Consider the following 14954-nt stretch of genomic DNA (forward strand, 5'->3'; position numbering starts at 1 on the left):
AGAAGAAGTTCTATCCAGAGTCAGTCTACGTGTGCCAACATTATCCAGTTCAGCACACTATTAGACACCAACCCCCCTTGTTTACAAAGCGGTGCGGCATTACAGACACAGCCATTTAAAATGAATGGGCTGTGTCAGCAGTACCGCACCGCTAGCTGCTAGCGCGGCTTTATGAACAGGGGCCCAAGTTCATACAAAGGTAATTATGTTCAGTGGAAAATAAATCTGTTGGCTAGAGAATCACATGGGGATGGAGAGCTGTGGTAAATTGCAGAAATTCACGGTAAATCCGCAGCACAAGAAAAATATTTGGCTCATTTACAGTGGGTTTGGGAGCAAAACTTTTTTTATCACCTTGCGGGAACGGTAAAAAGCTTTGCTTGCGTGGTAAAAAAAAGTAACATTTACTGCTTCCATGGGTCCGGCATCTCTGTGCCTGCCTTCCTCCCTCCTTCTCTCCCGCAGTAGCTCTACCTTATGCAGCAGCCAGCTGAGCAGACACTGATCCCCACAGGCTTGCTCCAGGACCATCTCTCTGCCAGGTCTTGCCTACTCATGCAATTTCCTGTTTAGCAAAAACAGGAAGTTGCATCAGAAGGTGGGTTCTAACAGAGAGAAGGCCCTGGAGCAGCCAGTGGAGATTGCTGTTGGTTCAGCTGGCTGCTGCATAAGAGAGCTACTGTGGTGGGAAGGGGGGAGGAAGACCAGTGCTTTTTTTGAGGGGGTACTGAGTACCGCCACCTTTTCCATTGTCTGCTAAAACTGACCCATGATCCCCAAGTTTTAATGAAAGAGCTCAGGCTCTACACACCAATTCTTCCTTGTCATAGATTCTGACTGGTTGCAGGGGGCTTGGCTATTGTGGGGTGGGTCCATCGGTGATCACCCCATCCCTGAAAGGTGGCCAGGCATTTAAGTACCGGCACCTTTTTTACTAGAAAAAATGCACTGAAAAAAGACAAAAGTGCTGGACCCATGGGGGGGAAAGCGAGCGCTGGAAGTGTGTGGGGGGGCTGCTGGACCCACAGAGAGGGGACACTGGAAATGCGGGAGGGGGCTGCTGGACTCAAGGAGAGGGAGGGGGCTGCTAGGCCCGAAGGGGTAGCTGGAGAAAAGGGAGAAAACCACTGGACCACTAGGAGGAAGAAGGGCTGGCTGAAGAGAAGGGAAAGAGAGAGAGAGAGAGAGAGATGCTGGACCCATGGGAGGCAGGCTGGAGGGAAGGGAGAGGTACTGGGCCTATGCAGGGGCTGGAGGCAGGGAGACACTGGACTCGTGTGAGGGGGGGGGGCTGCTGGAAGGAAGGGAGAGATGTGCTGGGCCTGCGGGGGGGGGGGGGGGGGGGGAGGGACACAGAGGGGCAATGCCAGACATAGGAGGGGGTATATGGATATAGAGGAAAGATTCTAGACATGGAAGAGAATAGGAACGCAGAAGGGAGATGCTGAACTTGTAGGGGAGCATAGGGACACAGAGAAATGGTGCTGGACATAGGTGGAGGGGATAGGGACATAGAGTGGTGGTGATGAATGCAGGAAGATGGACACAGAGAAAATGCTGGACAGGGAGTATACGGGACACAGAGAAGAGAGATGCAGACATGGGGAAAGACAAGTACACAGAGATGGAAGATGGATGGTGAGCATGGAGAAAGAAGAAATGTCAAATGTGCAGGAGATCCTGGTGAGTGAGTTGAGAAGACAGAGGGAAACAGAAACCAGAGCCTGGAACCAACATGATTTGAAAAATAAAATGAACAGACAGCAAAAGGTAGAAAAAAATTATTTTCTATGTTTTGATTAGACTATGTCAGATTTGAAATGTGTATCTTATCAGAGTTGGTGTTAGACGTGGCTAGGGCCCAGGGCAGAAATTTGGGAGGGAACCCCAAAGCAAACTACCAGGCCATGCCTTCTTCAGCTTCCAGCAGGCATAGGGCTCTCTCTGGCCAGGGGGCAGTTGTTCTAGTTAAACCCCCCCTAACACCATTTCTGGCATGTGTGATTTTATATTTTGCACGGTATAGGAGGAAATGCAAATCTTTCTATTTCTGTGGTGTGGCTTCTTGTGGTTTTAGGTTAATATATGTTTATCATTTTTGATCAGCTATCGTGTATTTGGTATTTGTGTTCTGTGTGTGTGTGTGTGAGACCGAGGTATTCTGCTAGCATGAATTTTCTATGTAGCATTCTGTACTAATTTAGCTTGTTCACTCTTCCTGATAGTAGAGGGGATATTTGCGAGGCGAGACAGGGATTTTGTTGATCCTTGTTCTGTATTGTTTTTGATTTATAAAATGACAGTTCTACAGAATATTGTTTCTTTTTATACTTTAATAAAATGATATGTAAAATCAGAACTATTCAAGGCTTGTGTGGATGGGATCTGACAGAGCTCACGAGGATGGGGACAGAGTTCGCAAGGGCAACGACAGCGCTCATGGGGACAGGGCAGGAATAGAGCTTGCGGGGACGGGATCAAACTTTGACCCCCCACGTCATTCTCTGTTGGCTCTGCCTGCCAGCTATGTAAATATTCCATCACTGTTTCATTATTGCTACCAAGTATTACATATTATGGGCATTTGATTTAAACTTTGATTGTTTTAATTCATTTAGCCAGACCTTACATGCGCATGGAATTGCTTTTCAAACCCAAAGGCAAATTCTAATGGTGGTTGAACAATTAGGCACAAACTGTGTTGTTTCTGACTTTACTTGTTTTGGACTGCTTTGGGTCCTACTGAGCTGTACATCTGCTGTCTAGAATTTTGGAAGATGGATAAAAATTAAGTTTTGGATGTACTCTATATAAGTTATTTACTTTTGCAATGTATATATGGATGCCTGTAGCATGTGATAATGTTTGAATAACTGTCTATACTTATAGCTATGATTTCTGAACATGCGGCATCATTAAAGAACAGACTTTTAGGGCCGTGTTCACTAAGGCGCGCTAGCGTTTTTAGCGCGTGCTATAATTTAGCAAGCGCTAATGCTAGAGACACCCATATATTCCTATGGCTGTCTCCAGCATTAGCGCAGCTTAGTAAACAGGGGCCTTAAATGCCTAGTTGGGTATATATGCTAATCTAAACTTTGTTAAATGTTTCAGACATATCCATCTACGTGCTCCCATGATGTTACTGAATTATATTGTTCTGTCTCACAGTATTTTCAAATGTAAGCCACATTGAACCAGAGTTTGCTTGGAATAATGTGGGATATAAATATATAAAAAAATTAAAAATCCTTTATCCACTTCCTATCTAGCTGGATGGTGATGGCAAAAGGAAAGCAAGTTTGGTCCAGTGAAGACTAAATCAAAATAACCTGTTCCTTAGCTGGGCTCTAGTATTACTATATTGAAAATGTGACCATACCATGCCTTTGTGATTATGTTCCACTAATAATTTTTTTATTTATTTACATTTTGTTCACACCTTTTAAAGTAGTAGCTCAAGGTGAGTTACATTCAGGTACACTGGGTATTTCTCTGTCCCAGGAGGGCTCACAATCTAAGTTTGTACCTGAAGCAATGGAGAGTTAAGTCACTTGCCCAAGATCACAAGGAGCAACGATTAACTGGCTTTCTTGAAAGGATTATGGGGCTCATTTTCAAAGCACTTAGACTTACAAGGTTACATGGATGGGCATTTTCGATATGGCGTCTAAGTCAAATTTTGGAAGTTTTGCACTAAACTAGGAAATAAGCCCATTTTCAATAAAAGAAAAACATCTATATATTTTTTTCGAAAATACCATCTCGAACAAGGTTTTGTGCTTTGTATGTTTGTTTGTTTTTTGGTAGCCATTTAAAAACAAACAAACATACAAATGCAAAATGTTCAGAATTGAGTTATTGGGATGTAGGAGGGGCCAGAATGAAAGGAGAGTTTAAATTTTACTTTAATTACAATATATTCCATCTTTATAACATCAGGCTTCCTAAGGCAGATTACAACAGTTATGATGAACCTATCAGGGAACAGGATATCTTCACTTAAATTTGGCCATGTATTACTGCATTCTGCAAAACAGTGTAGAAAAATGAGCCCAAAATACAGTTTATTAGTGCTATTTGTTTTACCAGCTACAATAATTTTTAAGCTGTTTTAGTGATATTGAATTTTATTTCAAGATATATATCTAGATATGGGAAATTTTCAAATAAATAAAAAAGCAGTTAAATAAGTTTTGAAAACTCTTTTATCCTCTACCTTTTAAAGCACTGCCTATCCAATTGGAAGAGGTTTAGACTTTTTACAGATGAACCATGCATAGGCAATCCCTTATTTCTAATAATCTTTTGCCATCTCAGTTGCATTTGCAATTGTTTTGGGTGACCTAAAATGGCAGCAAGATCCACAAATTGGCTTCAGTCCACATAATGGGCTAAATAAGCCAATGAGGTTTAATGACTTGAGATAGGCTCATACTGTCTCCTCTCTCAATCTAACCTCCTTGCCCACCACACCTGACGGACCCGTGCTTTCCCTTACACTTAAGGATTGCGCCGCGCGCCCCTCACCGACACGGCTTGACTACAAGCTGCACCCACCTTGCTTCAACTTCCCCGTCATGGAGGTTAGATTGAGAACAGGAGAAGGCATGAGGATATCTAGCCCTAATGAGTTAATGCTAGTAGGCGTAGCTTGCTGGCAGTAGACGGAGTCACAAGTACACCCAAAACAATAACAAATGCTATTGAAAGCACTAGTTAAAGATTAGAAATAATGGTCTGCCTATGTGTGGTCCATCTGTAAAAAATTGGATAGGCAGTGCCTTAAAAGGTGGAGGACAAAAGATTATTTTTTAAACTTATTTGACAGCTTTTAATCTATTTGAAAGCATCCCATATCTAGATATATATCATGAAATAAAATTCAATATCACTAAAACAGCTTCAAAAATTATTGTAGCTGGTGGAAACAGCACTAATAAAGGCTGTACTTTGTGCTAATTTGTCTACACTGTTCTATACAATACAGTAATACATGACCAAATTTTAGTGAGGGTATCCCGTTTAATGATGGGTTCATCTTAACTGTTCTTGTAATCTGCCTTTGGAAGCCTGGTGTTATAAAGATTGGAAGTAAAATTAAACTCTCCTTTCATTGGGGCACATGGAATCATTCATCTATTTTATACAAATGGATTAGTCTATTTTGAGCATGTTTCAGGGACAAGTGGTTTTCATAAGTCAAAATAATGACAATAAATATTTTCTTTCACGCCAATCTCTCATTTGTTTAACTAAATGGGCAACAAGCCCCTAATGCAGTCCATTGGTTTTCTTATATTTTGTCCTTGTGATGACTTATACTGTGCCAAAACTGGAAATACAGTGAGACAGAATAATAGAATCCAATAACATCCAAAACTTTAAACATTATAATTGTGTTCACATTTAGGTAATAACTGAGAAAATGCTGTTGAAAACTGAAAGAAATAAATATATATCACAGAACTGGAAAATGTTGGCACATTAGACTGACTTTGGACTTCTGCATGAAGGTAGCTCTGCCCTCATTATTTAATACTAGGAAAAAATGCCCGTTTCTGAGCGCAATGAAACGGGCGCTAGCAAGGGGCCCCCTCCCTCCGTCCCTCTGAGCTACTTGCCTTGTTAGTTGTTCGCTGTGGCGTTTCCGTTTCGGCCCTCGACATCATGACGTTTTGACGCGAGGGCGGTGCAGACACTCCAGGGCACACCGGATATCTCGGGCGCCTCAACTTCCGTGGAGGCTTCAGAACGTTGGGGTTGCCTTTTATATAGAGAGATGTTTCTTTTAAACAGTAGTAATAAGCAATATTAAGTGCATTTTTATAATATACCACTACATTCCAAAAAATAAAAGGAGCAAGTTCCCAAAAGCCATCTTTTGATCTAGGCACAGGAGAAAAAAAAAAAGATTTTAAATACCCCCAGGTTTCAACCTAATTCATGTTTAATGTGGAATATAACTATCATAAATAACTAAACTACTCAACATTTCTAAAGCGCTACCAGACTTACGCAGCGCTGTACAGTCAAACATGAAGAGACAGTCCCTGTTCAAAAGAGCTTACAATCTAAAGGACATAAGAACAGAGTAAATAAATAGCTTGACTGTTGAACACCAGATTCTCATAACATGATGTCTGTTTTAATGGCCCTTTACCAGGAGGGAAAAAAATCTGTGCACGAATTTAACACATGCAAGAGTGTCTCCTCCAAATGACACAATGATTACCATTTATAACAAATACTCTATGTATGAAACGTTATTCCATTATTATACTTCCTCCGTGTACATCCGTATGCTGCACAAGCTGGCATATTTGAAAATATAAGTGACATTAAATAAAAATGCTACCAACAATAAAGAACGACAACGTGGAGCAGTAGCTCATTGATTTGCTGTGTTTTGAGTGTACGGAAAACGACGGTTGCGGGGAGGAGAAATACAGACAAACATTTTGACGTGCCATCTCCTGTTTTCAACCAAACCTCCATGTTCCCCGCTGCCTCAGTCGGACTCGGAACTTCGGAAGGTCAGCCTCAGGTCTCGCGAGACTCGGCGTCGGTCGGAGGCCCGCGTGGGAGGTACTGTAACTTCCTGCAGCTACTCTCAGGTCTCGCGAGATTGGGAGACCGCGCGGGAGTTAATTAATTTAGGGCCCCACCGCGAGGCCCAAACTGTAGGGTGAGGGTGACGTGGTGCTCGAATAGCAACGGCAACTCCAGGCCTTGTCTCCGAGGTGAGAGAGAGAAGAGGCTGGCTACGTGGCTAGAGCTCCTGGAAATTACTGAGGGGACTTTGGCTGGACTCGTTGACTAGCTTTGGAAGGGGCAAACGAACTAATATCCAGCCCCAAGGGTGTCAGGAGGTTGGCTTGACTCCTGCACGCTTATGGGAGAGAAGCACTGCAGAGAGAGAGAGATGCCAGCTCTCATTCATTAAAAGGGTGGCACTCGTTTGAAGGCGCTCACACACAGAACAGGAGTGAGTAACCTTTATACACTAAGGGCTGCATGAAATGTCAGTACTAATCCTGGCTGGCTGCAACATTACATAGTGTTAGAACTGGAAATGCACAGAGCTCAATAGGCCTTCTGTGATAAGTATAATTTTAATTAAAAAGATAGAAGAAAACTGCTAGATTGGCTATTCTGATGAAATACAGTATTTAAAATCACCAAAACTCTGGTTAATGACATTTTGCTGCATTAAAATTAAATGATGGACCACATTTGGCCTGTGGGTTGCAGACTGTACACCCCTGCATTATGTTTTTAGGCTTATGTTTGTTAAGATTTCACATACTATTGTATCTGAACAAGCAGGTCAGGACAGTTCACCATACTAAAAACAAAATAAAATTGGAAAGGAACGCCAGGAACCTCAGTGTCAATGTGCTGATCCTGATCGCTGGTTTCAGGTGAGGCAAGACTAAGGGGCCCTTTTATTAAGCCGTGTAAGGGCCTATGTGCGCTCAGTGTGCATGCATGTCAATTTGGAGTTACTGCGTGGCTACCACATGGCTTATGCGGTAATTTCATTTTTTATTCTTGTCTGCTGTGTGCCCCAGAATGTTGTGGTGCATGGTGAAAATTGGACGGTAACTCCGACTTGATGTGCATAGGCAATTACCGCATGATTAACGTGAGAGACCTTACTGCTAAGTCAATGGTTGACGGTAAGGTCTCGGACCCAAAATGGACACGTGCCAATTTTTATTTTGCCGCATGTCCATTTTCAATCCAAAAAAGGCTTTTTTTGCAGGTGCACTGAAAAATGGATCTGCGCACATCCAATACACACGTCTACACCAGTGCAGGCCATTTTTCTTTGCACCTTAGTAAAAGGACCCCTAAGAGAAGAAAAATCAAGTGACCCAGTCATCTGACCCCACTTTCCTACGTACTTTGTCTCCTCCATCCCTTCTCCCTGTATCTGCTGTATACAAGTTTCCCATCACCTGTACCATTATTTTAGCCAGAGGGCAATATTACCCAAGTAATTGCTTTGTTACCTGGGCAAATTCCTTGGGAAATCCTCTCATATTGCCATTATCGTCAGAGACACTGAAGAAAAACACATTTATACCACCTTTTAATGGGAGCCTTTTACTAAGGTACGCTAGCGTTTTCAGTCCGTGCTAAAAATCAGCTGGTGCTAAATGCTGAAGGTGCTCATAGGAGTATAATGGGTGCCTCAGTGTTTAGCACCATCTGATTTTTAGTGTGAACCAGAAACGCTACTGCACCTTAGTAAAAGACCCCCCTATATTTGCAAAGTGATAGTGCTCTTTTATTTTCAATGTCTTATTGAATTTTTTATAATGTGCAACAAATTTCCACCTAAGTGTAATTTGTCACAAATATGCAGTCATGATATTAGATGGTCATGTTCAAAAATGTTGCAGCATCAATTGGTTATTTTTGTTTTGATAAATTTTTGTTACTATGAAAAATCATGGTGGTATTTGAAACAGAATCTTGAAGGCAATGCAGTACCCATAAACTTCTCATGTGGAGCAGGTTTTTTTTCTACGTGTATACTCCAGATGCACGATCTGAAAAATCTTGCTCTTTGGGTAGTCTACTGTTACCATCCTTGCACTGGTGCTTGGAAGCATGCATGGGGTTGAGGCTGATGTAGGTCCCGATGCACAAAGCTTACCGTGTTCAGAACTTGCAATTTTGAACGGTTCAGTACAGTTTAGCATGTACGTTTTTCAGCGAGTAATGCACAAAGGGTCCTACATGTTTTTTTCTGCTCGCAGTAACAGCCATCAAGAATCATATACAAATGTATTACAATGAGCTGATTAGTATTTAAATGTGCATTTTTTAAATGTGCATTCCGAGCGATACACAGAAAGGAGCACCTACCTTTAATGAGGAAACTTTTACGGGCGGTCAGGAGCTGTCGTAGTATGACAGTGGCTTCTTGGTGGAGCAGTCTGCTGTCATATTTAAATAGTATTTGCACGTGTGTGTGTCCCACATGCAACAGCACTGTGAAGAAGTTGTCTTGGAACAAAAAAAGCACGTTGTGGAGGCGCTCCCACTGCATCCGTACTTTTGAATAAAAGGTACACATGGCTTTCATACATGTACATATAAACAATAAACCTCACTGGGTTTGAAAGTTAGCATAGAACCCTACAAAAAGAAACTTTCATGGCCCTGGTGGTTTATTGTTTATATGCATGTATGAAAACCGTGTGTAGCAGTGAAACACTGTGGAAGCATGTGCATAGCATCGATGTTTAGCAAGTGACTGTCCTATGTGCAGCTTAGCAGGTGGCTGTTCTATGCATGTGCTGGCACTTTCCCTACTGAGCTGCTTGCTGTAATTGCGAGCAGCTTGTTTGCATGAGATTGCCTTTGAGCGTTGCTTGCTATTTCAAACTCGTTAACTTTTACTGGGGATCTAAAAGCAGGTTTTTTATGACGACTATGGGGCTCATTTTCAAAACACTTAGCCTTACAAAGTTCCATGGAGGGGCATAATCGAACGCGAACGCCCATCTCCATGAGCGTCTATCTCCGAGGATGGGTCCACGAAGGGGCGGGCCAGACTGTATTTTCGAAAAAGATGGGCGTCCATCTTTTGTTTTGATAATATGGTTGGTGCCGGGCAAATTCATCGGATTTGTTGGATTTGAGTTGGGCGGTATCAGTTTTCAGCGATAATGGAAACCAAAGGCGCCCAGCTCAAAAATGAACAAATCCAAGGTATTTGGTTGTGGGAGGGGCCAGGATTCGTAGTGCACTGGTCCCCCTCACATGCCAGGACACCAACCGGGCACCCTAGGGGGCACTTTTAACAATTAAAAAAAATTAAAATACCTCCCAAGTCCATAGCTCCCTTACCTTGGGTGCTGAGCCCCCCAAATCCCCCCCAAAACCCACTCCCCAGAACTCTACACCATTACCATAGCACTTATGGCTGAAGGGGGGCACCTAGATGTGGGTACAGTGGGTTTTGGGGGCGGTTTGGAGGGCTACCATTTACTAGCACAAGTGTAACAGGTAGGGAGGGGGATGGGCCTGGGTCCACCTGCCTGAAGTCCACTGCACCCACTAACAGCTGTTTCAGGGACCTGCATACTGCTGTGATGGAGCTGGGTATGACATTTGAGGCTGGTAAAAAAGTTCTTAAAGTTCTTTTTTTGTGGGAGGGGGTTAGTGACCACTGGGGGAGTCAGGGGAGGTCATCCCCGATTCCCTCTGGTGGTCATCTGGGCAGTTGGGGCACTTTTTGGGGATTTCGTGAAAAAAAAGGGTCCAGAAAAAGTGACTCAAATTCTCGCTTCTGGCGCCCTTCTTTTTTCCATTATCGGCCGAGTGCGCCCATCTGTCCTTGGCAGATAAACACAACCCAGTCCTGCCTTCACCACACCTCCGACATGCCATCGTCAACTTTGTCCGTTCCCGCGACAGAGTGCAGTTGGAGGCGCCCAAAATCGGCTTTCGATTATACCGATTTGGGTGCCCACGGGAGAAAGGCGCCCATCTCCTGGTTTGGGTTGAAATATGGGCGTCTTTCTCTTTCGAAAATAAGCTGGATAGTAACCTATGGAACTTTGTAAGGATAAGTGTTTTGAAAATATGCCTCTTTGTGCATTAGTGCCTTCGTAAGCTCCTGCTCAACCCCCCCCCCCCCCCCCCCCAATGATACATACAGTACGAAAGCAAGATTACAAAATCACTTCTTATAGGGTTTGTGGTGGATCATTGAAAGCACCCCCCATTAGAAAAAAAAACCTAACAAATTAATCTGGGAGGGAGGGGTGAGAGGGAGAGTAGAATTGGAAAGTTTCTCAATTTGAAAATGGTGATGGAGTACAATTTCTATGTACGATAATTGTGTATGATTTTTTTTGATATTGTGGATGGTTTCTTTGCAAGTTTGTACTGTACCACCAATAAAATTGTTTGAAATTAAAAAAAGGAAAAAAACCACCGTATGGAATTGCTTTAAAGCCTCTAGTAGTAGCCCCCCCACACACACACATGTATACATATACCCTCTCCATGACCTGGAGAAAGCTCTCAGCTGCAGATTCCTAGATTCAATGAAACTTGTCTGGGTTTACCTTAGATTACTTCTAAGTGTCACTCTGGGACTGTCTTTGCTTTCTCTGTATTCTCCACAACGGTTTTGAACACCACCAAGCTGAGGTGAGATTTTACTAATGACCTCTACAGGGGCATGATCCCTTCATCTCTCTTCACTGCCCTGCGCAATATTTTTCTGCTTTCAGGTGTTTGGATTTCATCATCTCAAGATCTCTCTCTCTCTCTTATTTGAGGTACATCAAAATACTTTCCTCATTTTCTGATAGATTTCTTCACCTGTTTTTGAAAGTAAATTCCTAAGCATTTTTTGAATGCTGCATACTACTTCATATTTATTTCCAAAGTTTTAAGCTCATGTAGAAATTTTCAGGAACATTTTCCTGGAAACTAAGAAATATAAGGTAAATATAGAAATGTTTTAATACATCAAAGTAAAAAGGCTCAGTAGAACAGATATGTAATGCTTTCTTATTAACAATTCTCAAATACATCATGATTTATAGTTTCTTTGTTTTGCTAGATATTTTATTGTGATACAGCTGAATAAATAAAATTGCAAGATGCCTGTTAGACAGGAATTGCAGGTATGTCTTTTGAAATATATATTTTTTTAGCTTTACAAGTTCAATAACTTGCTGTAAAATGTGTAAAAGCAACTAGCCCCAACAGTATATTATTCCATCCAAAGTAAAAATATTACTATATTTTGTTAAAATTTACAACAGAAGCCTTGTTTGATGTACTTTTTTTCCCTGCTTATTATGGGCTCCTTTTACAAAGCGGTGTTAAGAGTAGTGGCACGCTGAATGAGAAGAAGCCCATTCAATTCCTATGGGCTGCTTTATAAAAGGAGCCCTCTGTTAGCCAGCATGTTGTATGTAATTGGTAACGTAAAATGTTTAAAAATATGGAGGCAGAATTGTCTTATAAAAAGAGGAAGAAAAAAGCTTGGAGGCATCAGATAAACATATAACCGAGATATCGGATTTCTTATAGCTCACAGCTATTTCAAATCCAAGCTCCTTTCCATTTCCGTAATCACTTGCCTCCAGAACTTTTAGGAAACCTGTACTGTGCTCAAATATATAAAACGTTCAAGAAAACAAGCAACTTGCAATGTCACCATCAGTAATTAAACATAGATTAGAATATAGGTCTTAAGTATAATAAACATGGTCAAATATTTAAAAACAACTATTTTGCTTAAGCCACTAGTGTGGGAACAGCGCTGCACAGTTCTTTAAAGGTCCCAATGCCCGCTAATGGAGAAAGTTGTTTCGGTCTCCATGACCTGCTTTGGGAAGATCAAAAAGTAGTCAATAAAATATATGTAAATCTGTTTGCCATCGGTCACGCAGCCATTGTTCATTCATTGAAACTTTGTTTTTTGCTGCCACTCTAGCTTGATTTCCCCTTCATCATTTTTTGACTTATCCTATGGGGAGGTTAGGGTTATTTCTTTCTTTTCCCCTTTTTTCTTATTTGTGTGACAGAAAGCAGTAGAGCAAGGCTGCAGAGAGCATTCCCATCTTGGAAAAGAAATGAAAGGCATTCCATGGAGTTGGATCTTAACAGTTAGTGTTTCTGCTGAAAAGGAGCAGTAGATAAAGCACTATGATTCCTCCATGGAAGAAATTCACTTGTATGTATTACTGCCACGTCTTCCCTGACCTCAAAAACTGGAATTGAGGAGCAAGAGTACATGGCAAGTGCATTTTATTCTTTGCAATAAAAGCCTGGAGGAATATTTTTCAAACCCTGCTTATAGTAGTAGTCTGTTGCAATATTGTATTCCATAGCATCCTACAGATCAATCCAGAGAATTGTGATTTGTGTCCCTCTACCAGCAGGTGGAGATAGAGAACGCCAGAGCTCTGCTATATAGCATCCTGTGCAGCAGACTCAGCGCCAGTATTGTCTCTATCTAGCAAGTGGTCAGGCGTACCCTGTGGGTCTCTGAATTGGTGCTGGTTCCTGGCTTGTGGTGATCACTTGAGCCCTGGGGGTTGAGTCTAGCAGGCTCGGGATACACCTGGTGGTGCTAGGTTCCTACCCGTCCCCCCCCCCACCTTCTGTGGATGCGTTCCTTCCTCTAAAAAAAAAAAAGAAGAGAGGGTCAAGGCACATGCCTTTCCCTTCTAAGGCTGATTCTTGGTCTTTGGGAGAAGCAGAGAGTTCAGGCTGTGGTTTCTTGTTTCTTGCATCTGTGTCTTTGCCTGGATTCTTCTCTACAAGGAGTGCTGTGTTGGTTCCGTTCGAGGCTGTCAAATGCTGCGTTGGAGGCAAAAATACATAGTAAAATTGTTTTGTTTAGGTATATTACAAGCAAGAAGCCGGCAAAAGAGTCAGCTGGAACGCTAGATGACCGAGGGGTAAAAGGGGCACTCAGGGAAGACAAAGCCATAGCAGAGAGATTAAATGAATTTTTTGCTTTGGTCTTCCCTGAGGAAGATTTGGGAGAGATAGCGGTGCCAGAAAAGATAATCAAAGTTGACGCATCAGAGAAACTGAATGAAATCTCTATAAACCTAGAAGATGTAATGGCGCAATTTGACAAACTGAAGAGTAGCAAATCTCCTGGACTGGATGGTATTCATCCCAGAGTACTGCTACTACTACTTATCATTTCTATAGCGCTACAGTTATACGTAGCGCTGCACACCATACACAAGACAATCCCTGCTCAGAGCTTACAATCTAGATAAGACAGACAGACAGACAGAACAATTAAGGGCAAGGGAATAAAGAGGTGAGGATAAAAGGACAGGGCAAGTGAGCAGTGGTTAGGAGTCAAAAGCAGTGGTAAAGAGGTGGGCTTTAAGTTTGGACTTGAAAACGGCCAAAGAAGGGGCTAGACATACAGGCTCTGGAAGTTTATTCCAGGCGTGAGGTGCAGCAAGATAAAAGGAATGGAGTCTGGAATTAGCAGTAGAGGAGAAGGGAACAGATAAGAGAGATTTATCAACAGAATGGAGTACTCAAGGGGGGGCTTAGGGAGAGACAAGAGTGGAGAGGTACTGGGGAGCAGCAGAGTGAATGCACTTATAGGTCAATAAGAGAAGTTTGAATTGAATGCGGACATGGATAGGGAGCAAGTAAAGTGACTTAAGGAGAGGGCTAATGTGAGCATAGCAACATTGGCGGAAAATGAGTCGCGCAGCAAAGTTTTGGACCGATTGAAGAGGAGAAAGATGGCTAAGAGGGAGGCCGGTAAGAAGCAAGTTACAATAATCAAGACGAGAGGTGATAAGAGTGTGGATAAGGGTTCTGGTAGAGTGCTCAGAGATGAAGGCACGGATTTTGCTGATGTTATAGAGAAATGACAGGTTTTGGCAATCTGCTGAATGTGAGCAGAGAAGGAGAGAGAGGAGTCAAAGATGATCCCAAGGTTACGAGCAAATGAGACAGGGAGAATGAGAGTTCCATCCACAGAACTAGAGAAAGGGGGGAGAGGAGAGGTAGGTTTAGGGGGAAAGATGAGAAGCTCAGTTTTGGCCATGTTAAGTTTCAGATGACGTTGAGACATCCAGGCAGCGATATCAGATAGACAGGCTGAAACTTTGGTCTGGATGCTGGTTGAGATTTCAAGGGTAGAGAGGTAGATTTGGGAGTCATCAGCATAGAGATGGTATTGAAAGCCATGGGATGATATCAGAGAGCCAAGGGAAGAAGTGTAGATGGAGAACAGGAGAGGACCGAGAACAGAACCCTGAGGTACACCAATTGGTAGAGAGATAGAAGTGGAAGAGGATCCACCAGAATGTACACTAAAGGTGCAAAGCGAGAGGTAGGAGGAGAACCAGGAAAGAACAGAGCCCTGGAATCCAAATGAAGACAGCGTATCAAGGAGTAGGCTATGGTCAACAGTGTCAAAAGTG

At 42.5% G+C, this 14954-nt stretch overlaps 1 protein-coding gene across 1 annotated transcript in view; it reads left to right on the forward strand.

The window, feature by feature from the left end:
- Positions 1-6902: 6902 nt before the first annotated feature.
- The window catches only part of SYCP2 (synaptonemal complex protein 2), a 244855-nt gene continuing 236803 nt past the window's right edge, over positions 6903-14954 (forward strand). The window contains 2 exon segments of the mRNA XM_030213454.1: positions 6903-6988; positions 11597-11660. Coding sequence (XP_030069314.1) covers positions 11637-11660 — 24 coding nt within the window. The 5' untranslated portion in view covers positions 6903-6988; positions 11597-11636.

This window comes from Microcaecilia unicolor, chromosome 8 (assembly GCF_901765095.1).
Source record: "Microcaecilia unicolor chromosome 8, aMicUni1.1, whole genome shotgun sequence".
In the NCBI taxonomy this organism is placed as follows: domain Eukaryota; kingdom Metazoa; phylum Chordata; class Amphibia; order Gymnophiona; family Siphonopidae; genus Microcaecilia; species Microcaecilia unicolor.